Source organism: Hippopotamus amphibius, chromosome 5, assembly GCF_030028045.1.
Source record: "Hippopotamus amphibius kiboko isolate mHipAmp2 chromosome 5, mHipAmp2.hap2, whole genome shotgun sequence".
Taxonomy (NCBI): Eukaryota; Metazoa; Chordata; class Mammalia; order Artiodactyla; family Hippopotamidae; genus Hippopotamus; species Hippopotamus amphibius.
In genome coordinates this window covers 12,933,137-12,957,454 of record NC_080190.1, presented here as the reverse complement: position 1 = coordinate 12,957,454, position 24,318 = coordinate 12,933,137, and the positions used below count along the sequence as shown (strand labels likewise).

Genomic DNA, 24,318 nt, shown 5'->3' with positions numbered 1-24,318 from the left:
AGCAAAGAATACTCTCAGTGTTTAAATGTAGTTGTAGTGGAAACCAAATTGAGCAAAGGAAGAAGACAGAGATAAAAATCCACTTTGGAATCAATCTTCAATAAACATCAATGTTTATTGAGTATGAACTCTGGGCCCAGGCTTGTGCTCAGGGCTTCAGAAATAAGGAAGAATAAGAGAACCACTGACTAATGTACTTGAGGGTCCAGCTCCTTCAACAGTAATACTTCTTATGGTAAATTAGTGCACTGGCATTTGGGTTTATACCTCAGTCTCTTGTGTGTTTGGTGACTTGAGTCAGTCCCTGGGGCTTAATCATCTCTGTGCTTTCACAAAACTGAATTTTTGTACTTTAAAGCTGATAAGTAGACCTATGTAAGTGAGAATGATTCCATTGGAAATGATTGGCAGGCCTCTCTAGCATCTGCTCCAAAAGGAGTAATCTGAGAGCAGAAAGAGGCAAAAGGTGTTGTCTCTGAGGGTTACAGAGTATTCTCCGCATTTGAGTTGGAAACTTGGGCCCAATATTATTCCAAGGCACCTTCTCAGAATGTTTCTGGGGAAGGCAATCAGTCTGCATGCCTAAAGATCTAAAATGGGACACCAAACATTCTGCCTCTGAGGGCACAGTCTCTCCCAGGGGAATTGAGGTGCTGGGCTGAAGTTACAAGTGCAACCCACCACTGAATTAACCTAACACAATTTTTTCATGATTTGAATTCTTCCCTACTTTCCAAATGAAGGTCAACTTAAGATAGCAAGAAATAACTTTCACCATAAAAAAGACCAAAACCCAAAAGAATGTGTTTTTAAAGTTGTCCACTGCAACGATAGTTTCTGCATTTGAGATTTCAGTTTCAGGAGCATAAAACCAGGAGCTGGTGCAATCTTTCTTTCTCTAGGTTTCGAAAGAAAGGCAGGTGAGTTTCCATTTGTACTTCCATTTTCTCCCTGGCTTGGTGATGGTGTAGGATCAACATTCCAGAGGTCCTTCCGGACGGCCCTTAAGCCCCTGGAAAAAAGTAATGAAAACGTAACTGAGGGACGCCAATGTCCTGGTGTATCAGTATATGGGGATGCAAAGGGGAGGTGGGAGAGACTCGAGTTTAAATCCCACGACTTTAAAGGTAACGATGACTTTGTTTTTATACGAAGGGGTTAGTCCCGGGAACACCCACGCGGCTCGAAGAAGACGGAACGAGTCTGCAAACCGAAACCGGCCCGGGACACACAGACGACGTCCCCGGGATCCGCTCGTCCTGCCGGCCGGCGGCACGCGGTACCCCGGAAGGCCCCCGGGCTCACCCCGGGGCCATCTCAGCGGGGGAACACCCGCGGGTGGAGCTGGGGCCGGGGAGGAGGTGAGGGGTGGAGGGGGGTGGGGCGGCCTGGCCGATGCCCCGCCCACGCCCCGCCCCGCCACGATCATAGCCGATGACTCAGGGCGGAGCTCCGCATCCAAGCCGCGCCGCCGCCAACTTCTCTGGATCGGACCAGAAGTTTCTAGCCGGCCAGTTGTTACCTCCCTTTATCTCCTCCTTCCCCTTTGGCAGCGAGGCGGCTATTTCCAGACACTTCCAGCCCTCTCCGGCCACGTCACCCCCTCCTTTAATTCATAAAGGTGCCCGGCGCCGGCTTCCCGGACACGTCGGCGGCGCGCACGACTCTAGCTCCGGCCGCGGCCAGAGAGCGACTCTGCCCCTGGAGGTCCGGTACCCCCGCCACCCGGCACCCCACGACCCGGCATCCCGGCGGCCGCCCCTCCGGGCAGACCCCGACCCAGCATGAGCGCTGCCACCCACTCGCCCATGGTGCAGATGGCGTCCGGCAACGGCGCCGGCGACCGCGACCCCCTGCCCCCCGGCTGGGAAATCAAGATCGACCCGCAGACGGGCTGGCCCTTCTTCGTGGACCACAACAGCCGCACCACGACGTGGAACGACCCGCGCGTGCCCCCCGAGGGCCCCAAGGTGAGCGGGGCCCGCGCCGCACCCTGGTCCGCGGCCGCCCCCACCCCCGACGGCCGGCGGCCCGGAGAGGGCCGGGCGGGGGCAGCTGGACTGGGCCGGGCTGCGGGGACGCGAGGCGCCAGGTGCCCGGCGCCGCAGCCCGCCCGAGCCCGTGTCCCGGAGGTCAGTGAAGGCCGCCTGGGACGCCCGGACCCCCAGGAGGACATCAGCTCTCGGGGGGTTGGCCCGCCGCGTCCCAAGAGCCCCCTCTCCAGGCCCGCCCTTGGCCGGCGTCGGGGCGAGGGGGAGGTCTTGGAGAGGACTGTCCTCCCTGGACCGCGTTTGGTTTCCCGGGGTCGGGCGGGAAGTGAGACCCGCGCGGTGGCGCCAGGTCCGGTCCACCCTGCTCGATTCGAGGGGCCGTGGGCCAGGAGACGAGGGGCGGCCGGCCTGCTCAGCATTGGAGGCCCAGGCCAGGCCCCGCCGCGGCCTCCGCCCGGCTTCCTAGGGCTCAGATCCCGGTTTCACTCTGCTGATCGTGCTTTGGCGGATGCCAGGGAGCCATTGTCAAGCTTGGGTGGGGGGCTTTTAGGGTCTTTTAGGAGTTTAACCTCCTAAAGTTCCTGAACTTGGTTGAGGGTATCTTGACTTCACTCTCCTGTCTCAGGCACAGAGTGACTCAGGAGATGTAAATACATTCCTTTTTTTTTTGCTTTGCCCCTTTCTGTATTTGAAATTAAAATTGTATAATAGTTTGAAACTGTTTTCACTAAGAACATATTCTAGTATGACTTGTTAAAAACAAGATGCTGTTCTTCCAGGCAATTTCTAAACTAAAGATGTGAGACTGTCTCCTCGTTGGCTGTTGCCTTAGACATTGCCTCACACTGGCAAGAAAGAGATTTTTTTTTATGGCAATACATTTCCTTCCTTGTTACGTTACTAAACTACCTAGGGTTTGTTTCTATTACACAAATAACAGAGTAGTAAAACTTTTGTATTAGAAGTATGCCTCATATACATATGTGCAGGGATATATACTACTTAATCCTTAGAAGCCTGAAAATTTGAAAATATAAACTTGGAATGAGTGTTAATTTAAAAAATTATAGCTAATTATACTGCTCTTGTAATTTGCTGTAAATTTGAGCTTTTTCAAAATACAAAGCTTGGCAAAAAGAAATACACTTAATGGGTAGTGTTATATTGTCCGAGTAAAATAAAAATAAAAGTCATAAAGAGCTGGTAAGTTATTTTGAAGATGTAAAAATTCACAAAATTAAAAATAAGTAAATGTAAATCATTATTTTAGAAGAAAGATCTGTGTCATCCACCTTCATTTTTATGCAGTTTTTTCTTAAAAATGTTTTTAAAACTCTGGTGCCCAACAGTGAGGCATTGTATATTCAGCAGCTGACATTTATAAGAAATTAATTATATATTTCCTTCTGAAAATTAGTAGAAGAGACTATAATTAGCTGGGATGGGCATAACCGTATATATACTTTTTTGCTTGTCTATTCAGCCATTATTGAGTGAAACTAATGCTCATTTCAAACTAGCTGTTACTGCAGCCTGCAAGGATGTAGATCTTTACTGTGGTAAAACAAACAAAAAAACTGTCATTTTTAGGCTTCCTTCCTATGGAGACAGGGACAGCCAGGATCCTCTGGCATCCTTGGTGAGTGAAGATCAAGTTTGAACATATCCATTGTGAGTGCAGTGTAAGTTCCACATTGCTGGCAGTTTGTTTTCAACATGAAACTCACCCAGCAGGTTGAGATCTTTGTGCACCCATATGGTAGATGGGTTAGGCTGTGGTTTTATAAACCTTTTCAAGGGGGAAGAAACAGGTTGAGTTACTATTATTCTCAAGAAGTAGAAAATAAGAGCTACTAAATCAGAAGTCTGGTGCTGGAAAAGTTGATTTGAAAATTTAACAGTCAGAATTTTAAAGTTGAAAGGTCCTTAAAGATCTTTTAGCTCAGCCTCTTTATTTTTCTAAGAAACCCAGAGAGTTCAAGTGTGTTTCCAAAGGCCACTCAGCTAATACCAAGAGCAAAGAGAGAACTACACTGGAAAGTCCAAGTAAGAGGTAGTGTATCTGTTCAGAAGAAGGTAGACGTGTCTTAAACTTTTATGAAACTATGAAGCGTGCAGGCTGGAATACTTGATTATTTTTGTGTCCTCCCAACCATCAAGTATTGAGTGGCTGACTTCTTTGACTGCTTGACTGGTGATGGCTGGATGTGATCAGCTCAAGAAAAGAGCTCTCTTTACCAAATTAATTACTTGAGATTTCTCAGCATGGCACCAAAACATAAGGAGAAAACTAACGTTCAGTTCATTAGCTCTGTGGGCTTCATTGCTTTAAAGACTATGCTTTGATATACACAGAACATCTGTGTGACTAATTCACTTTCACTTATATGAATGACACCTTACTACAGGGTAAATACTCCAGAGAAAATCCTTCCCTATTACTCTATATCGGAAACTGGTTTCTTAATGTGAAATGAGAAAAGGGCTCTGGCAGAAAACAAAGGGTGATTTTAGAGGAACTGAGCTAAGAGGATCCTCTGAGCATCCTTACCTTCAAGGGGAGATGCTGTCAATCAAGAAAGAGCTAGTCCTTGAGCATGAAGAACAGAGAAAGCCCTCTTCTGGGGAAGACAGCTTCTGGATGTTTACGTTTAACCATGTCTGTAAAGAAAGGGCTTTCATGGAAAGAAGAAAAAGACTAGAACTTTGTGTTTGGTTTAGTCTTATCCTCTGTTGTCTTCCAGCTGATCCTCTCCCATTCCCCTGAGGCGGTTAGAGCCATTTTATCCCATTTTTACAGAGGAGGGCAAATGAAAGCAAGTGTCTTGCCCTTCATTGTGGAGGCAGGACAGCTAGAGGCAAAGGCTTTGGGCTTAATCCAGCTCCAGCCTGAGCAACTGAATCTCCCCACCTGCAGTCTTCCTGGATATCGATTTTCTGCACACATGGGCTTCCCACTAATCTCCTGGCAAGTTCACACTAGTCCAGGCCCCTCCTCTGGCAGAGAGCTTGGTGTCCGCTTTGGGGTCAGGGGATGTACAGTTCCCCTGCCGCCGCTCCTTGGGTCTCTCTTGCTAAATAAGCAGAGGCCAGATACTTTGGAGTGTGGCGTTGTACAGCTCCCTCACAAACCTCCCTGGGACCAGAGCGAGACCCTCCTCCCTGATGGAGCAGGGCTGTTCTAGCTCTGGCAGTCTTGGAGGTCCCCGGCACCGATTCCCAAGCCTGGCAGTCTTGGGGGAAGCCTTCTAAGAAGCCAGGTTGCCAGCTGCGTACCCCCTTGTTGAATCTGAGTTGCTCAGGGTGGAGCCCAGAAATCTGTATGTCAGAGAAACTTCCCCATTGGTTCTTGATTCCGCCAGCCTGGCATTTGGGAGCCACTGAAGGACGATGATCCCACTTCTTGGGGGGATGGGGAAGCTGTGACTTCGTGTGCGCCTGCGTAGGCCTTGGCATCCTCAAGGGTGCCTGCTCAACATCTAACCTGCAGAGCCATCACTGGAGCCTCCCTTCCTTCATGGTGAAACTCTTCCAGTGCGTGGCTTCTGGGAGTGAAGATGGGGGTGGCGTGGGGAGGGGTGGAGCCTGGCAGGGTGCCAGTGCTGGGTGTGGGGAGGTGGTCCTGAGACCCTCCTGAACCTCAGGAAGAAGCGAGCCAGAGCCTTGCCTTCTCATCTTGCCTTGCTGGCAGAATCTCACCACAGTAATTAGACAGATTATCCTCAGGCCACGAGAGACAGGAACATCCTTTCAGGGGAAATCAGAAATGTTTTGAGTGTCAATTGAAGTAGAGACCCATCTGTCCCCCTTCATGTTCAGCAGAGCTTCCTGAATTTTCTTAAAGATGAGATCATCTTGTCCTTTGCAGACTGATTCCAAGCTCTTGTGCCTCTTAGAATCAGAACACCGTCAGGAAATGAGTGGCCATTCTCTCCTTCGTATTTCTAGCAAGTTGCAGTTACTCTGGAGCAAATTTTTCTATGACTGATGAATAGCGATTTGTCAGGGGTGGATAAAGAACATGGCCAAATGCCTTACGAGTCCAGCTCATCCAGGACCTTCATTTTCCCCTCTAAAGAACAGTCCGTGTTTGGCTTATGCAAGAACTGAACAAAACTTGTCCCCTGTTTTGTGGAGTGTATTTGCCCTTTACGAGGGTAGAGTCAGTACACGGGAACTGTGGCGGCGTTTGACATTAGCCAGGGCCAGGAAGGCTTAGTTGTTTGATGCTGTTGGGGCCGCTTATGAGTCAGAAAGCTTCATACCACCCATGAGGCTTGATTAGCGCTGTCCTCGTTTCTGGAATGGCACACAGTTGCCTTATATAAACCACTCTACATGTTTGTTACTTCCTATTGACATTTTAAAGTGATCTGGTATTTTTCATAAAAATTAGGAAACCATGCATAATCCAAACCTACTCTTTCTGCTTCCTAGTTTTGCTGCTTTAATGTTGCTGTTACATATTTAAGATGCCTTATATAGAAAACCTGGGAGCCGAAGACAGAGGCCTTGCTTATTAGAAACCTCCGAGGACCCTCTCGTTCTGATGAACACCAAGGGAATGTTTCTCATACCTGACCGTGGAATTCTCCGGCCCCTCTCGGCTCCCCATTGCTCGGGAATCAGGTCTGCACACCCGTGATCCTTCTGTGCCTCAGCTCTCAGACTCACAGCTGGACGTTTGAAGCTAGGCTCCAGATCCCCTCCTTTTGCAGATGTGGAAGCTGATCTCCAGCCCTTGCTTGGCCTTGTGCGGCTGTGTGAGATGTTATTGGTGTTATTATGTCTTCATATATTTCTACGACTATTTCTTTGGGGGCGTTGGCAGCTTTTCAGCAAGCCAGGCAGCTTGCAAAAGCTTAATCAGAGAGAATTTCTTTAGGAAGAGATGCATCTATTTTTTTGTCTGTCAACATATTTATAGATGTGTGCCAGATACAGGTGGGTGTTTTTGCAAGCCTTATCTCTTTAAATCCTCAAAGCAGCTCAGAAAGGTGGAAGCTATCAGGCTCACCTTATACATGAGGAAACAGACTTGAAGAGAGAGGATGTGCCTGGCCTGAAGACTGTAAGCTGTGACAAAGCAGAAAGACTACTGTGGCCAGAGGTTTACCCCCACCCCAGGTGACAGACAGACTTGCCGCTAGTGGGCCTAGCTGCTTCTTTATACACAGTCCCTTATACTCTGAGCTCACCAGGCACAGCCCTGGTGATAAACAGCCTTGAGTCCGTCTCTTACAGCTGATCAGAAATGTTGGCTAGTTTCCGAACCCTGGGTCTGAACTTAGAAGATGGGCCCCGGTCTTCACTCATTCATCTCGTCCGACGTTTTTGAGTGCCCGCTCTCTGCAAGTCATGAGGTTAAACGCCACACAGAGGACAGTTCTGCCTCCTTCAGTGTCATTTGCCACAAAGTATTTCTAATGTCTCTCTGGCTGGAAGCAGACTGTCCCGCTCTGAACTCCACATTACTTCAATTTGAACCTTTCTTCCAAAAGGCAGCACTTTCCTACTTTGCCTTAAGGTCATGTCCCTGTGCTGAGCTTCCCAGAGGCAGAGTCTGTGTCTCTTTCATCTTTCTGCCTCTCAGGGCCTGGCAGGGTCTACAGGCTCAGTATGAAGGATTGTGCGTGGAGAAGAGTAAAACATGGGCCTGGGCTCCGGAGTAGACAGGCTGATTAAAGAAGAGCATCCCTTATTGAAGTGCTTGTCGCAGGAAGTCTTCTGTTGGTTCCTAAGCAGTGTTGTCCTCTGCTCCCAAATGTCTCCCAGGAGCTGGTTCCTTTTTATTGAACTTCTGAATAGCCTTTTCTCCACAGGGAACTTTGGTATTGATTCCCTAAGTTTGTCCTTACGGGTCTGGGGAAGCTCTTTTTTTGTCCCCGCCAGTGACACAGCATCTTGGAGCAGGCCTGCCAGGGAGGCCGGTTGCTGGCAGCAGCCAGACGCTGCGAAGCCACAGCGGCAGAGAGCAGCCCCAGCACTGTGGAAGGAGTCTCTCTCCAGTTTTTTTTGTCTGTGAGGCTGGCAGTAAGATCAGACGCTGGAGAGCAAAGCCTCTTATTCACTGTCAGTTCCAAAGAGCCCAGGCTTGTTGGTTGCTCGCTGCCTCCATGAGGAGCCTGTAAACTGCACCTCCTGAGAGCTCCCCGCCCAGGGCTGTGCCCCTAGTGACGGAGGAGAGATTTTCCCCCTGAAAATTCCTTAGCATCCATTGAAGAACAGACGTTTCCTGTTTTGAAGTAACTGCCTCAGTTTCTTGAAAATTTAAAGTAGAATTGTTCTTTTCAATTAATTTTAAAAATTCCTCTTGGATAGAGAATGAATGAATAGTTTAGAAATGGAAACAGCAGGAAGGTAGGAAAGAATGTGTGTGGCAGAGAAGGCAGCCACATCACTTTTGAATCTTCCAGATTCTCCCTCAGGCCCTGAGTGTCAGGGCAGGACCAGCTCTCCTGCCGGGCCAGACCTGGGCTCGCTCCCTGAGGAGGCCCCATGCTGGGTGTGTGTGGAGCCGGGGCTGCGGTGACTCAAAAGGGAGCCGAGTGCCCGCTCTCACTGCCGTGCCTCAGCCAGGCGGTGACTCAGCATTGAGCCCTGGCTCCCTGACCCAGAGTGCACTCGAACTGAATGTTCCAGGTCTGCGCCTCAGCCCAGCTCCGCCGGGCGAAGTGAAATGCTTTCCCTCCTGCTGCGTTTTACCCCAAGAAGATGAAGGGTTTGGCGACATTAGCCAGACAGTCATTACCACACCCGTGTACAGATGTAGCAGGAACAGTGAAAGGGTTACCATATCCCTGGCCTTGGCATCTGGCAGACCTGGGTTCTGGTGATCTCAGGTAAATCACTCACCTTCCCTGAACCTCAGTCTCCCCTTCTGAGAAGTGGGCCCACACCAGTACCGGTCCAGCAGGGTTGTGAGGATGGGGAAAGCGATGAGCCAGGGCCTGACCTGAGGCATGTGTGCTCTCCGTGGCGACAGTCCCAGCCTTCACCAAGAATTCACAGATAGATGCTTGGCTTCCCCACACAGTGGATATGCTGGCTGGATGTGGGACTGTCTGTTCCCAGATGGGCATGAAGTCTTGTTTCCTAAGGCAAGACCTTCTCTTACTGCCCCTGAACCACTTTAGCTGACTCTCCTTCCACTAGCATCTGGACACCCTCAGCACCCTTCGCTGGGGGCGTTCCTTTGTCCCTTATGGGGGTAGCAGGTGCTGGGCAGTAACTCAACGTGAAGGTCAAATGAAGGCTGTTGGCCTTCTGGAGCCTCAGCCAGACCTGCAGCCCCCAGCCCTGTCCGCCTGTGGGCTCACCCCAGATCCCCTGTCCAAGACAGGCCCGGGGAATTGTGTATCCTGTGTTCTGCAACCCTCAACCCCAGCTGCTTGAGGGGAGGCTGTCCCTCCAAGTCTCCGCCCAGGCCCGAGGACAGGCCCAGCGGTGTTGTGGGAAACGGAGCCATGTTAAACGAGGGGTCGGCCACCTGCGCAGGCGTACTGGACCCTGCCCTAAGGGTCGGAAATGTCACCATGGGTGGAAGGAGAGGGAGGGGGTTTCTCATTGCCACCACCCTCTTGGGGGAGTGTGGTTGTTGGGGAAATAAGGCTTTGAGAAGCTGCTTTGGGTCGGGGAGGAGTCCACCCAGGAATTCCCCCCAAGGCTGCTGCCATCTGTCAGAGCCTCCCCTTGCCTGAGCTGTGGTTGATGAATTGAGGTTTGTTTTTTGGGGAAATTGTGTTTTGTACAAAATACACGTCCAGTGAAGCCCAGCACCCTGATACCAACACATGTTTTGCATGGTTGGCATCTCACAGTTGGAGGAGCCCAGTGACTGCACAGTGTTGTACCTGAGTCCGAGACAGAACCCTGAGAAACCCATGGAAATGTGTCCGTGGGATGAAGAGGTCTCCTTAAGTTCAGACAAGAGTTTGTTACCTGATATGGAAATTTCATGTACTTTTCCACCTGTGATGTGCGGCTTTAGATTGATTAAAGCAGATCCCTGGCCTTTTTTTTTTCTCTTCCTGAAGAGGAAGTAGGTAGTTTTAAATTTCCTTGAAGCCATTGAGTTCAGGAGCTTAACTCTGGTACCTGAGATTCTCTTCCTGGATCTGCAGTCACGTCCCATGTGACCTTGGGCCACATCTGCTCCAAGGAATCCTTGAGGAGGGCTCCCGGGGGTGGGGGCCTCTAAGCCCCGGGCACTCTCTCCAGCAGGGGACAGACCCAGCTGTGACAAGGAGGCTGCTTACACGCCCTGGGGCAGCACCCGCAGACGCTCTCCTCCCGGGCGGCTCCTCCTGCCCAGCCTGCAGTGGCTCTTTCCCGTGGTCTCGGGGCACCTCTGTAGATTGGGTGTTGATTCTGAGGTGAGTGTGTCTCCCCTTCTTCAGTGCCTGGGGCCTGTTTAAGGGAGGGGCGTTTAGGGCTCAGGCCCCTAGAGTTGTTTTTGGCTGTGTTTGCTTCCAGGTTGTGAAACTTGAGATAAATTTCTTAGCAGAGAAATGGCATCCCTGTTAATTAGCACTTTTAAGACTCTCAGATAAAGGGGCTTCAGACTCCAACAGGCTCATTGCCAACTTGGTGAGACCACTGAGGAATTAAACCCAAATTCACAACTTTATAAACAATAGGCCCAACCAGCTGTTGCTTTGGGAAAAGCTGGGTGCATCAATAACTATTTGTGGAATGAAGGAACATAGTTATATAGGGCATGGGACAGTTCAGAGCTTACAAAGACTTTCTCGTGCTTTATTTCACTTAAATTTTGTACAAAGCCCTGGGAGGCATGGGGCTGTTTATAGCTGGGGGAACTGAGTCTCACTAGCAAGGAGTCCTGTCTGAGGGCACAGAGCTGGCGAGCAGCACGGCGGGATTGGAGTCCAGGATGGCATCTTGAATACGGGGGCTCGTGCTGGTTCATTCCTACCTGTGTGGACATAGCTGCAAAGAGAAGCAAGGTCATCTTTAAAAAAAGTAGGGACATCCATCACAGTAATCCCAGGATCAAGTATACATACTTTTTAAAAAATTTTTTATTGGGGTATGGTTGATTTAGAGTGTTGTGTTTGTTTCAGGTGTACAGCAAAGTGAATCTGTTACACATATAGTGCTTACATCCACGCTTTTGCAGATTCTTTGCCCATATAGGCCATTACAGAGTATTGAGTAGAGTCCTCTGTGCAATATAGTAGGTCCTTACTAATTATCTGTTTTATATCTAGTAGTGTGTATTTGTCAATCCCTATCTTCCAATTTATCCCTCCCCCCCACCTTGCCCCCGGTAACCGTAAATTTATTTTCTACATCTGTAACTGTTTCTGTTTTGTAGATAAGTATATATACTTTAGTAACAGGGCGTATCAGATAAAACCTCCAATCACCTGGGACTAGACTGCTTACATCACAGACTCTTGTCTCTGTAAACAGACTTTAGTGGATGTGGACTTTGCTTATTATTCAGAATTTGCCCAGTGTCCATTAGGTGCCCCAGACATGGCTGGGGGGCATTGGAAGGGACCCTTTCCCACATTCTGATGGGAACTCTGAGTGTGGCTGCGAGGATGAAGATCTCTCTTTGTATTTCACATCTGGCAGTAATACCTTATTTCACTTCTGTGGCCTGTAAATACCAAATGGAAAGTTTTGGTAGGATGTTGAAGCTCAGGTCTCCATGTGCACTTTAGAAGGAAGTTTTTCTTTTGTTTTGCTTCCTGCCTTAAAGAGACAAGCCAAGCCACTTTATTTTGATCCAAATCCTCGCTAAATGGGGAGTCCCAGGATTCTTACTTCCCTCCGGCTTTCTCTCTTTGTTTTAGGAGTTTTGAAGTGTCGTGAGTAAAAGTCACTGCCTGACCAGTGTGAGACTCTTCTGGCCTAAAAACCCAGTTAATAGAATCTGTGTCCTACTTAAGACTCCAGGCTGTCAAGGCGGAGGTGCTGCGGGGCAGCCCTCAGAGTTGCCTTGTCGCCGTTCCCTTTCATTCAGACTGTGGTTTGTACGTGTTGAGCCCACGTTTTTTTAAAGAGCGCTGTACCGTGGGGCTGAGGTCGGGGCTCCCAGGGATGCCGTGAATTCCGGTGATTTCTGATGTGATTTAAGTGAATACAGTTAAGAGTGGTCATTTTTAGATTTCCGCCACATCAACTTTTCCTTGATTTTGAGCTTTATATAGGTGTTTAGAGCTAGAAGAGATCTTGGAATCAGGGGTCACAGAGAATGTCAGAGCTGGAAGGAACCTCATTTCGGTCAGTGCTCCCATTGCCATCAGGGCGGGACGTCCCCCCACACCTTCTGAGTCAGACTTTGCTGGGGTTGAGCAGAGTCTGCATTTTTTTTTTTTTTTTACCTTTCCTGGGCTCTCCGGACGCCCCCTGGAGTCTGAGAACCACTGCTTTACGGAACATGTGGGCCTCCCCTTCATGTCACAGCTGAGGAAACTAAGGTCCAGGAGGGCATGTGAGCTGCTTACGTAGGGCACGTATTTAGGGGCAGAGCCAGCTTTAGGACTGGCTTAGTCTCTTTCCAAGTCCTAGCTGTCCACTTAGTGCCCACGCTGTTACTGAAAATCAGTGGTGAAGTCTAGTCCTGCTTTTAAGCAAACAGGACCTGTGTAAGCCAGGTCTCCTTCAGGCTCAGAACCTGACTCCAGGCTTGTCTAGTAATAGTGTCTTGTACGCAGTAGGGCAAATTTTGGCCCATCTGAGGAGATTTTCCCTGCTTTTTCTCCTGGCCTTCTCATGGAGTTGTTCGGCACCCGCAGAGGATTTTAATGCAATGCACAAAGAAGAAGAATTAACCAGTTCATCTTATAACTTACGCAGTGAGATAAGCAGTGCAAGTCAGGCTCTTGTTCCTAATTGGATTTGCTATGTGTGTATTCCTGATGGCTCTGCCCACGGATAAGGACTGAGCTGAGCAGCGGCCTGGGAAGGAATTCCTGTGATGCCATCGCCGCTGCTTAGCACACTGAGGTGGGTGCTGATGAGGAGGCAGGGCTGGCCGTCATCTGCTTGGTCACTGTGACGGCGCCCCGTCCCTATCACGGGGTCACACAGAAGCATAACCCCCAGGAGAAAGAGTCCGTAGTCCCCAGTGAAGTCAAGGTGGGGCAGGTAGTGAGTCTTCTATGAAAGATGCTGGTTGGTATAACCAATAGGCTTGGGATTGAACTTGAGAACACTTCTTATGGCACTGCGGAGACATGTTCTAGAATGTTCTAGTCATAGTCTAGGAGAATTATAAATATTAAACATTTAAAAAACTTTTTTCTTGGACTTCCCTGGCGGTGTGGTTAAGACTCTGCACTCCAATGCAGGGGGCGCGGGTCCGATCCTACATGCCAGGTGGTGCTGCCAAAAAAAAAAAAAACCAAAAACAAAAAAACTTTTTTCTTTGAAAAAAATTACATCTTTTTTCTTATTAGACTGTGATGAAAACGCCACAGAAGATAGAAAGAGCAGTTTAACTCTTTCGGGTAGTGCTTTTTGGTTAGTAAAACTGAAGCATTTGCTGTTGACAGGGCTCTAATGAGAGCCGAGTAGAAGCAGAGGTGGCGTCAGCGTCTGGTGCAGACCTTGTTATGGGTGGGCGTTTCATTTTCAGTTTAAAGTACTCATTCATGTAGAAGTGTTAGCTTTCTGTTCTGTGGAAGTGCAGTGGTTTTGTAACTTACCTAAAGCTGTGTTTTCTAAACAAAGCCCCCACCAGAGTGGCAGGGGAGCCTGCCTTCTTTTAGAGGCCATGGTCGTGAAGAGATGTGCCGTTTCTTTATTAAATAGCATAAATGGGTCGTTAACTCACAGGGAATCGGGAGTGCAGACCTCAGGACTGTAGGAGAGCAGCCTCCAAGCCTCCCGTAGCCACCCTGCCTTCCAGCTTGGGCCCCTGACACCCCGACCCCTGCCTACGGTGACCATAGGCTTCCTCCATGGACCCATATGTGGCACTGCGCCCAAGACCCAGGTCGGGTTTTGGCTCTGCTGTCACAGCCCCTTGGACAGGTGGAACTGCTCTTCTGCCTTCCTTTCCTTCTTCCTTTTCCTACCCTTTTTGCTTTCAGTTGAGGCACAAAATATATTCAGTGAGATGTATAAAAAGCACAACCCATGGCAGGCGTGCTCCAGTGCCTTCTGGATCCAGGGGCTTTCCCCAGGAGGGGCCGGACCTCAGCCCGCCTCTCCAAGGTTTCCTGGCCCTGGGAGGGTCTGAGGGGCAGGCACAGCTGACAGCTGGCTGTGCGGGGATGGTGGGGTGGCAGCCCTCACCTCTTCATCTGGACAGTGTGGGCGGAATGTGGCAGCGGTCGGTCAGAGTGAGAGACTTCTACATGGTGTATACCCACTTCGCACCACTGCCCAGGACAAGAGAGAGAACATTTCCATCCCTCAGACGGTTCCTTCCCAGACAATACCATGTCCTCCAGGTACAACCACCATTCTGACTCCAGTCACCACCAGTTAAGTTTGTCCTTCAGATTTGATTCCTTTGACACTTCGGGGTCTGAGTAGCATAGTCATGTGCCTGTTTAGGGAGGGAATTCACGTGCCTTTTGGCCTTGTGAGCATCCCTCTTGATGTGCGCTCGTAAAACCTCACGACAGTCGACAGTCCTGTGAAATGCGTGTTGCTAGCTCTATTTTCTAGAAGAGGGGATTAAGGCTCACAGAGGTTAAGAGAATTGCCCCAGATGAAAGAACCGTTCCTAATAGAGGTAAGAATGAACTTGCATCCTCTCTAGGAAAGCCCCGTCCTACTAGAAAAGCCCAGGTGGTCCCCCATCTGCAGGGCCCCCTGTGCTTTCCAGGTAGCTTTGCTTCCCGTTTGTTTGATGCAGCCCCCAGTGGGCAGGGCTCGTGCCTTGCTGGTTTGGTAATCCCGTGGTACCCAGCAACTTGGGAGCAGGACGTTCACCAGGGGCCAGTCAGCAGAGGAGGGCTGCTGACTGCTCAGCTCCGCTCTTGTGAGTGGCCAGGAGGAAGCCAGCAGAGACGACGTCCCGGCACTTGTCCAGGCCCCTGCTCCAGGCTGCAGGGAAGGTGCCCCAGTGCGTGAATAGAATGCCCAGGCAGCCTGTTAATGAGTCAGCACCGAGCTGCATGGGGTTTCTTCGGTGCCTCTGGCTGCTTCCCTTTTGGTGCCTGTCTCGTGGCAGGAATTTGGTTCTGAATGTGAGGCCCAGACCCACTCCTTGCTCTTGGGTGACCTGAGAGTTAAGCGAGCTAAAGTAATGCCGCCGCCCTGAGCACGTGGATATTCTAATCTGAGAGTGCCTGTCTGCTGGTGTCCCCAAGGACACAGCAACACCCTTGCCTCTCCTGTGTGCTGGAGGCACTCCGGGGTGGGGCTTAGCAGGAGGGAAGCAGTTCATGGGTCTGAAAGGGCTAAGCGCCAGGCTCAGGCCTTGGCTTTCCCTCCATGTGACTAGTTTTGCCCTAGTGGGAATCATACCCTGAAGCTCGTAGAGCCTCAGCCTTTGGCGTTTGTTTGCAGTTCAGAGGGACGCCTTGTAAGGAAGGATCACACTCCTTCATAGTTCGTCCACTCAGATGTGTGTTAAGTGCCACAAACCCCCTCCTCTGTCAGGACCCTCTAGTGGTCAGGAGGTCGTCAGGACTGGAAGCCGTGGGGGTTCCTGGCTTCAATTGCCCAGCCTCTGCTTGGTGACAAGTGACATTGCCCGGTGAGTGGCCATCCTTGTTGTCTGAAACAAGATCTTTCTCTGTGGTACATCTGGAACGTGGCCTTCTCAAGGGTCCCAAAATAGCCAGGCCGCTGTAGGGAGAGCTTCATGAGAGGATGTGAGAGAGCCCCTAGCCGCTCCTCGCCAAGCAGGCTTTGTTGGCATCACAAGACCAGCACAATTAATCCCCGGGTTTTGTTCTCAGCCTGTGCTGCTTCTGCATTCCTTGTGTATCTCCCTTTCTTGCAGCTTGTTCTGAAAATATTCCCGGGGAGGCAGTCTCCCCCCTGCCGCCCCTTCTCTGCAGTTTCCCAAGCTGTGGCCTGCGTTGGGGTCCAGCACAAGTCTGTATTAGGAAACATGAGGACCTTTTAGGAAGCAGAGAAGCCGGCTGTAACTTAGCGAATTGGAATTGAATCCTCATTGCGCCTTCTGATCTGGGTCTCTGAAGATCTGGGAGTCAGTCAGTGACTGTCCGACGTACACTGCTGCCTTGTCACCCAGAGAAGAAACCTGTCTTACCAGTTTGGGAAACTGGGACTTCTCTTGTGCTCAACAGATACCTTGGCTCACCTGCTTTCTCTTGATGCTTCTGGTTCTTAAACTGCTGGGCAAACAGCAGCTTCAGTGGGGTGGAGGGGGGAGTGTCTGGAAGAAGTGGGCGGTCAGGGAGGTACCCACACTTTCTGTGCTCAGGTGTCCTGGCTGGCGCTCTGGGGGCCAGAGTCACCCTGGAAGATCGGCGTGCTCGGCACCGTGCTTTCACCTCTTCAGGGTGTTTCTTGCCCAGTTTCTAACATGTCTGTGTTTCTCCTCTTTATTTTAGGAAACCGCATCCTCTGCAAACGGGCCTTCACGGGAGGGCCCCAGGCCGCTGCCCACTAGGGAAGGCCATGCCGTGTACCCCCAGCTCCGGCCGGGCTACATTCCCATCCCCGTCCTCCACGAGGGCGCCCAGGGCCGGCAGCCGCACACCGTGTTCGCCTACCCCCAGCCGGGGACGCAGCGCTTCCCGACAGAGGCGGCCGCGGCTGCTCCGCAGAGGTCCCAGTCACCTCTGCGGGCGGTGGCGGAAGCCACCCAGCCAGACAGACAGTGTGCACAGGCGGTCGCGGCTGCGTCAGCCCAGCCCCCAGCCGCCCACGGACCTGAGGTGAGGAGCGGGAGGGTCTTGCCCGCCTGTGGGGTGCGACCTCGGGGTGCCGGGTTTTGTGCTCCTTAGGCTGCCCCAGACCCCGACGCGGTGCCCGGGGCAGCGCCTGGTGAGCGGCGAGGCATCTGGGCCTGGCCGGCAGCGGCAGCGGTCGCCCAGCAAAGATGGCTTGCTTGACAGCCCCACGTCCCCCCAGTGTTTCACAGGTTGGTTTTTCAGGTGGGCAGGGGTCATGGTTTATTTCTGTAGTTAAAGAACTGGGGCTCAGAAGGGCAGACAGCTTGGTCCAAAGGCATAAAGTTGGAAGTGGCGTCGCTGGGACTGGACGCCTGGCCTTCTGGCCCCTGATGGGATGCCTCTTATTCCCACCAAGCTTTCTGTACCAGAAACACAGAGATACTCTATGTTATTTCATTCAATTCAGTGTTTACAGTTAAGTAGTAACTGCGTGGAGCTGTGTTGACATCAGAATGAGACAGCGTACCTGCCCTCACCGTGTCCACAGTTGAAAAGGAAATGTAAAATTAGGAATCAGGAAGGCAGCTGCTTTTCAGGTTTTAAGCCTAAAGCCAATACTTCTCGCACTAACATCTGAAGAGCAGTTCTTAATCCAGTTCTTAGCTGAGATCTGAAGGCTCGTGGACCCCAGGAGGAATCCTGAGCCGTAAGCCCTCGTGGTTTTCCTGTTTGCAGACTGTCCCATCGTGTCCGCCTCACTGCTCTTGAGCACAAACGCTCACTCCCGGGCTGAAAAATCACAGTTAACGTGGGACACCAGGAGGTGCGTTCCCTTTCTTGGAGAAGCAGTATCTATATTTGTAATGTTTTTGTTGTAAAAATCAAAAGCGACACATCAGAGAAATCTTAACAAGTTTGAACCAGCTGGAGAAACACCCTCTGCTTTTCTAGAAAAGAAAGTAGGTGGTTGGGAAGGGAAAGGGGCTGGACCTGCCTCGGTCCACAGAGGGGACACAGTTCCCAGTGCCTGGCTGAGTTCTCTGTGGGTAAGCAGGAGAAGAGGTAAGGAAAGAGGAAACGAAGTGACAGCAGTAAATGAAGCGTAGCGAGTGCGTCCTGTGGGCGTGGGCGCTGGGGCGCGCGCAGAGTAGTTCACCGAATCTTCAAGTCAGCCCAGCAAGGGAGGGGTTACTCCTTTCTGTATTTTAAAACGGCTCCTAAAGCTATTGAGCTGTTAAGAATTTGAGCCCAAGCCTTTTGACTCCTGAGCTCCCAGTCTTAACGCTGCATTTTGCACATGGAAAGGCTTACAGACCAGAGGTCATGTTGAACCTGCCACCCAGAGCAGGCACATAACGGGGACAGAGTCAGAGGGCCAGGCGGAGGGTCGTTCATGGGGCTGCGCGTCTACCCTTTGTGTCTTGCAGCGATCCCAGTCTCCAGCTGCCTCGGACTGCTCTTCCTCGTCCTCCTCGGCCAGCCTGCCCTCCTCCTCCGGCAGGAGCAGCCTGGGCAGTCACCAGCTCCCCCGGGGCTACATCTCCATCCCTGTGATACACGAGCAGAATGTCACCCGGCCGGCAGCCCAGCCCTCCTTCCACCAAGCTCAGAAGACCCACTACCCAGCTCAGCAGGGCGAATACCAGACCCACCAGCCTGTGTACCACAAGATCCAGGGGGATGACTGGGAGCCCCGGACCACGTGGGGAGCATCCCCGTTCCGGTCGCCCGTCCGGGGTGTGTCCAGCCGGGAGGGCTCTCCTGCCAGAAGCAGCACAGCGGTGCACTCCCCGCCGTCCCTCCGTGTGCAGACCGTGGTCGACAGGCCTCAGGTATGGGAGTGAGTGATGGCAAACTGGCTGTGGCAGCATCTCTCCAGGGCCTGAGGAGCTCTGTGCAGGTGCCCTGGTCCCCCCACCAGCCCTCCCTGGTTTACACACATAACTGGGGGAGAGTGAGATCCTGGAAACGGCTGGTCATCAGCAGAAATGCAGGCAAGGGCTATGAACCTCCAGTGCTTTCTACAGCTTTTGCTCATTTTTCATTGCAGCTGCCTCAGGGGCAGAGCACCAGCCACCATGATGGAAACAGTGGGCAAAACACAGCGTCACACACCTGGGGCCCGGGTGTCTCAGTGCCCACCATTACCCTTGCAGAGCCCTGCAGCCCCCTCCACGCCCCAGCCCCAGCCTCGTCTCCTGCCTAGCTGTTACCCCTTCTGAACTCTGCAGGCCCTTCACTCTGTTGTCTCCTCTTTTGTGCCTTTGCTCGTGCTGAACCCACTTTCTGAAATGCCTTCACAATCCAAGCTGTCCCCATGCTCACAGGGACAAGCCAGCCTTGCTGCTTCCATGAAGCCACCTCATCTTTCCCGTGGTGCCTAGTATGAGTCCCTTACAGTTCAGCATCTGATTATTCTGTGCATTTCAAAAGTGTCCATCTGATCTCTTCAGCTCTGCTCTGACCTTGACCACAAGGAGTGTGTCTTACTCCTTTCTCCTCCTTTACGGTAGAGGACCATGTTGCCTGGCTGATGCCTGGCTGGCTGGGAGGATGGGAAACCTTCCTGCCTGGCTGGTGAAAGTTACAAGCGGGCCTGCTTATCCTTCAGTAGAGACGTGTGGGCACTGGGTTCCTGGTGGAGGATGTCTTCTAGTTTTAGCTGCAGAACACTCAGCAGCCGGGGCCCCTCAGCCACTGAGTGAATTCTCGGCCACAGTTTTTAATTAATTAATTAATTAATTTATTTATTTATATATATATTTTTGCTGCGTTGGGTCTTTGTTGCTGTGTGCAGGTTTTTTCTAGTTGCGGCAAGTGGGGGCTGCTCTTCATTACAGTGTGCGGGCTTCTCAGTGCAGTGGCTTCTCTTGTTGCAGAGCACGGGCTCTAGGCCCGTGGGCTTCAGTAGTTGCAGCATGTGGGCTCAGTAGTTGTGGCTCATGGGCTCTAGAGCACAGGCTCAGTCGTTGTGGCACATGAACTTAGTTGCTCTGAGGCATGTGGGATCTTCCCGGACCAGGGCTCGAACCCATGTCCCCTGCATTCGCAGGAGGGTTCTTAACTACTGAACCACCAGGGAATTCCCATCAGGCACAGTTCTTAAAAGGAAAGTCCCCTGTAAACAAATGCAGGGCATCTTCTTACTACAAATGGTGGCACTGTTCAGGGCCCTCTAACAGAGCACCTTTCTTTTATTGTTTTGTTTGTTTGTTTTGGCTTTTTTATTTGGAAATGATTTCAGCCTTACAGAAGAGAAGTCCAGTATATGTGAGGGTCATGAAAGCAAAGATTCACCCATATTCACTGTTAACATTTGGCTACATTTGCTTTCTCATTTTTCCTCTCTCCATGTATTATCTGTATTTTTTGTTTGAGGCGTAGTTGTAAATATCATGCCCCTGTATGCCTAAAGGTGTCAGCAAATATTTTCCTAAGAGAGCGACCTTCTCGTTCGTAACTGCTGTAGGATTATCAGATGCAGAAAACGTAACATCCTTAAAACACTGTTGTCTCATACACAGTCTGCCTTCCGATCTTCTGTATAGCAGTCTCCTCCTGTCCCAGGATCTCGTCTAGGACCATGAGCACTGCATGTAGATGTCATTTTCCTTTAGTTGCCTTTAAATTGAAACAGTTTCTCAGTCTTTCTCTGTTTTCATGACCTTGACATTTTTGAAGAGTACAAGCCATAGGGCGCCCCCTCCTAAGTGTTTCTAAAGTCACTTAGCCATTGTTTTAAAACCCAAAGAGAGGTGTGTGGCTGGTTCATGAGTGCTAAAGGCCAAAGTTAAGGGTTTCTGGTTGGCAGAAGCAATTTGATGGAGAAGGAGGCTACTGGTGTTCAAACAGCCAAGCGTCCATATATCCTTAATCAGACTCAGTAATCCTTTCACATGGGAAACAAGTGCCCATTTGCAAGGCTGGAGATGTTTCCTCTTGTCTTTCCCATACATCAATATTTTCTATAATTGGTGAAACAATATTTAATCCTGTTTCCACTTAATCTTATTTGTTTGTAGTGGCCTCCCTTTTATAGCTTGTTTAGAGATCCCTTTTTGGAGGCTTGCAAAGGTTTGACCTGACTGAACATTTTAGTGGGGTTTAGTGTTTTTAATATGGAATGCTTTAGAAATAATTTAGGTCAGCTCCTATTTCCCAGTTGATAAAATCAGTGTGTGTGAGATTTTTAAGGGGGTTTTAGATATTCACTTACATACTAGATGAACCAAGATATTTGTTTCAAGCATAGTTAAATTTTAAAATACGGCTGTAGTTTATAGTCACATTAAAGAGTATCTTAGCTTCCGTAGCCAGTGTAGTCAGTGCAGGGATGCTGTACTGCTGAACGTTAGCTCCGGCACTGATGTGTCCAAGCAGAGTTCTTACAGGGTTATCCATTTTCAGCATCTTGCTTATTCTCAAAAAATACACCAGTCTGAGCAGAAACCACAAGGCTGTCATAGGTTTAAAAAAAAAAAAAACGACAGTTATAAGTTTTCTGAAAGAGGAGATGAGCAGAGGCTGTCACACAGCGTGATGAAGTGGGCACATGGCAGTTATTCCTCCAGGCACCATCACCTGAAAGTCTGAGTCACCCAGGACCTCGCTTTGAGCTAAAGTAACTCAGCAGTCAGCATGCAATTTTGGTATTTTCATTTCTGAAAAATATATTGGTTTGCTTCTCATTGCCGTAAGAATACCACCTTCAGAAAAACTCAGTGACAGATAACAGACCAAGAGACCAAGGTAACGAATGGAAGCATAACAGTGTTTTGGTCATATACATGATGAATATCATATTTTAATTTTGTAACAGGATTTGGCTGACTTTGAAATCCCTTCGGTACTGTTAAACTTTTAAAAAGTCATTTCTGTTTTCTTCTAGTCAGTACTACCTACAAACGACTGCCTGAGACTCTCAGCCAGTTATTAAAACTGTCTCTGTGTCCTTGCCTCTTCTCAGCAGCCCATGACCCATCGAGAACCTTCGCCTGTTCCCCAACCTGAAAACAAACCAGAAAGTAAGCCAGGCCCGGCTGGACCAGATCTCCCTCCTGGACACATCCCAATTCAGGTGATCCGCAAAGAGGTGGATTCTCAACCTGTTTCACAGAAGCCTCCGCCTTCCTCTGAGAAGGTGGAAGTAAAGGTTCCTTCTGCTCCGATGCCTTGTCCTCCCAGCCCCGCCCCTTCTGTCATCCCTTCTGCTGTCCCCTCTGCCGTCTCCTCTGCCATCCCCTCTGCCCCCAAGAATGTGGCTGCAGAGGAGAGAGCAGTCCCCAGCCCTGCCCCTGCAGAAGCCGCACCCCCAAAACCAGGAGAAGCTGAGGTACCCCCAAAACATCCAGGTGTCCTGAAAGTGGAAGCCATCCTGGAGAAGGTGCAAGGGCTGGAGCAGGCTGTGGACAACTTTGAAGGCAAGAAGACGGACAAAAAGTACCTGATGATAGAAGAGTATTTGACCAAAGAGCTACTGGCCCTGGATTCGGTAGACCCAGAAGGACGAGCTGATGTCCGCCAGGCCAGGAGAGATGGCGTCAGGAAGGTCCAGACCATCTTAGAAAAACTTGAACAGAAAGCAATAGATGTCCCAGGTCAAATCCAGGTTTATGAACTCCAGCCGAGCTCCCTTGAAACCGATCAGCCACTGCAGGAAATCATGGAGATGGCAGCAGACAAGAGCAAGAAAAGTGCCGGAAATGGAGAAGGTCCCAAAACCGAAACCCAGCAGCCAGAAGCCAAAGAAGCAGCAACTCCAAACCCCAGCAGCACGACAGACACAGCTGCTGACCCAACAGCACCGTAGTCTCCACTAAATAAAAAAATCAGCCCCGGAGACTGGGAACTGATTGTGTGCTCTAGGGAATTTTAAGTTGCATGCATTTCAGGGACTTAAAATCAGTTGGTTTTTCCTATTCATAGCCGCTTGATACGCAGTAACTTGGGTGGAGGCAAAACACACTAATAAAAGGGCTAAAAGGAGAATGATGCTTTTCTTCTGTATTCATATCTGTACAAATAAAGAAGTTGCTTGTTACAAAAGTTTAACCCCATAGCTTGTTTTGGGTCGCACCTGTTAGCCATGGATGTGAACTGTCTTTCTGTAGCTCTGGACTGAAGGAGTTTTTGTGGGGGTAGATGGGGAGTCAATTTCTCATCACTAAATATGAAACCCACTTCTCAGAAATGTTGCCATTTTAATGGGATGGTTTTTGTCATCTCATAGCTAAAATACTTAACTTTAGATAGAATAAAATGTGTAAGGAGCCGTAGGAATATCTGTATGTTGGATGACTTTAATGCTACATTTAAAAAAAGGAAAATAAAGTAATAACATAACTCAAGATGTCTTCTGTGGTTTCTAAATTTTGAAGAGTGGCAGCATCAAGATGGTCTTTCACTGGCTTCAGGAAAAATAAGCAGACATATTTACGAGCTCTGGGATTTGTCACATCTCTACTGGCCCGGCCCATGAGAAGATGAGTCTTGGTCATTTTTCATTCTCAGGTTGCAGCTGGAACCTGGGAAGACTGAGGACTGTGAACCCAGGTAATGGGGACGGGCCCATCACACTTCCTCAGACTGCTTGAGTGGGGGTGCATCTCTGCCCACCTGGCCCCAGGGCATCCTCAGGCCTCACCAAGAGTTTGAGTGGGTTCAAAAGTGCACAGGGAAACCAGTTCCCAGTGCTGTCTGAGGCTGGGCCACGCGTTCCATGGAGTTCAGGTCACTGGGTGTTGGGCACGTGTTCTATGAGAGTCTTAGGGTCATCTCTATCTGACACTCCTCTGAGTCACCAGGCCAGTCCGAGACCAGGTTTATCTTCCCAGGTTAGGTTCCTCGAAGTCACTGGAGTTAGGGATCAGATGCACTGCGAAGCATTGGTGGGGAGAAGATCTTCCTGGGCTAAAGTTTTCTAAGAGCTTGGGAGGGATCACAGCCGAGAATGTGGAGATTGCAAGATATTGTTTTCTTAAGTCCTTTGCCAAATAAACCTGAAATTGAGAAGGAAGAGAAAGATGGGCCTGAGATCTTGGAACTCCGAGGGAGCCCTCTGGCTTAAGAGCCCCTGAGCTGAGTCCCTCATGACTGTATTGAGTTTAATATTGGTGCCTGACGATGCTGCACAAAAATACACGCTGGTGTGCTTGCCACTCTCAGCTCGATGAGAAAGGTTGAAGTCATTCTGATGGGAATCCGCCAACATCTTTACAGGGTGAACTCATTTGAGGAGTGCAAGCTGACCGCTAACAACACCACCGATTCTAGAAACGCAAATTTGTAAATAGAAAAAAAGCTTGCTGGACTGTTTTTGAGATGAATCAAAGGTAAAAGACTGTGACCGTCTTTTTTGGTGACTTGGGCATCTATTCTCAACAGATCTCAATGTTAAGACTTCTTAAGTGGTTACTGAATTAGGTTTATGTTTTATCACTGAAGATCATCAACAGGTAGCCCTTTAATGTGGTTAGAATGTTCAATCATCCTCATTAGATAGGTACATGGGTATCGGGCAGGAGTTACCC

The 24,318-nt window shown here is 50.0% G+C and overlaps 1 protein-coding gene across 2 annotated transcripts; it reads left to right on the top strand.

Annotated features, from left to right (window-relative positions):
• Positions 1 to 1,455: 1,455 nt before the first annotated feature.
• On the top strand, positions 1,456 to 23,136 carry BAG3 (BAG cochaperone 3). Of its 2 annotated transcripts, none has more exons than XM_057735478.1 (4): positions 1,456 to 1,970; positions 16,505 to 16,831; positions 18,217 to 18,621; positions 21,759 to 23,136. In XM_057735478.1, the coding sequence occupies exons 1-4, from the start codon at positions 1,785 to 1,787 to the stop codon at positions 22,596 to 22,598; spliced, it is 1,758 nt and encodes a 585-aa protein (XP_057591461.1). In that variant the 5' UTR covers positions 1,456 to 1,784; the 3' UTR covers positions 22,599 to 23,136. The 2 variants fall into 2 exon arrangements, with proteins under 2 accessions (XP_057591461.1, XP_057591460.1); XM_057735477.1 differs by having other exon boundaries at positions 21,756 to 23,136.
• The last annotated feature ends 1,182 nt before the right edge of the window (positions 23,137 to 24,318 follow it).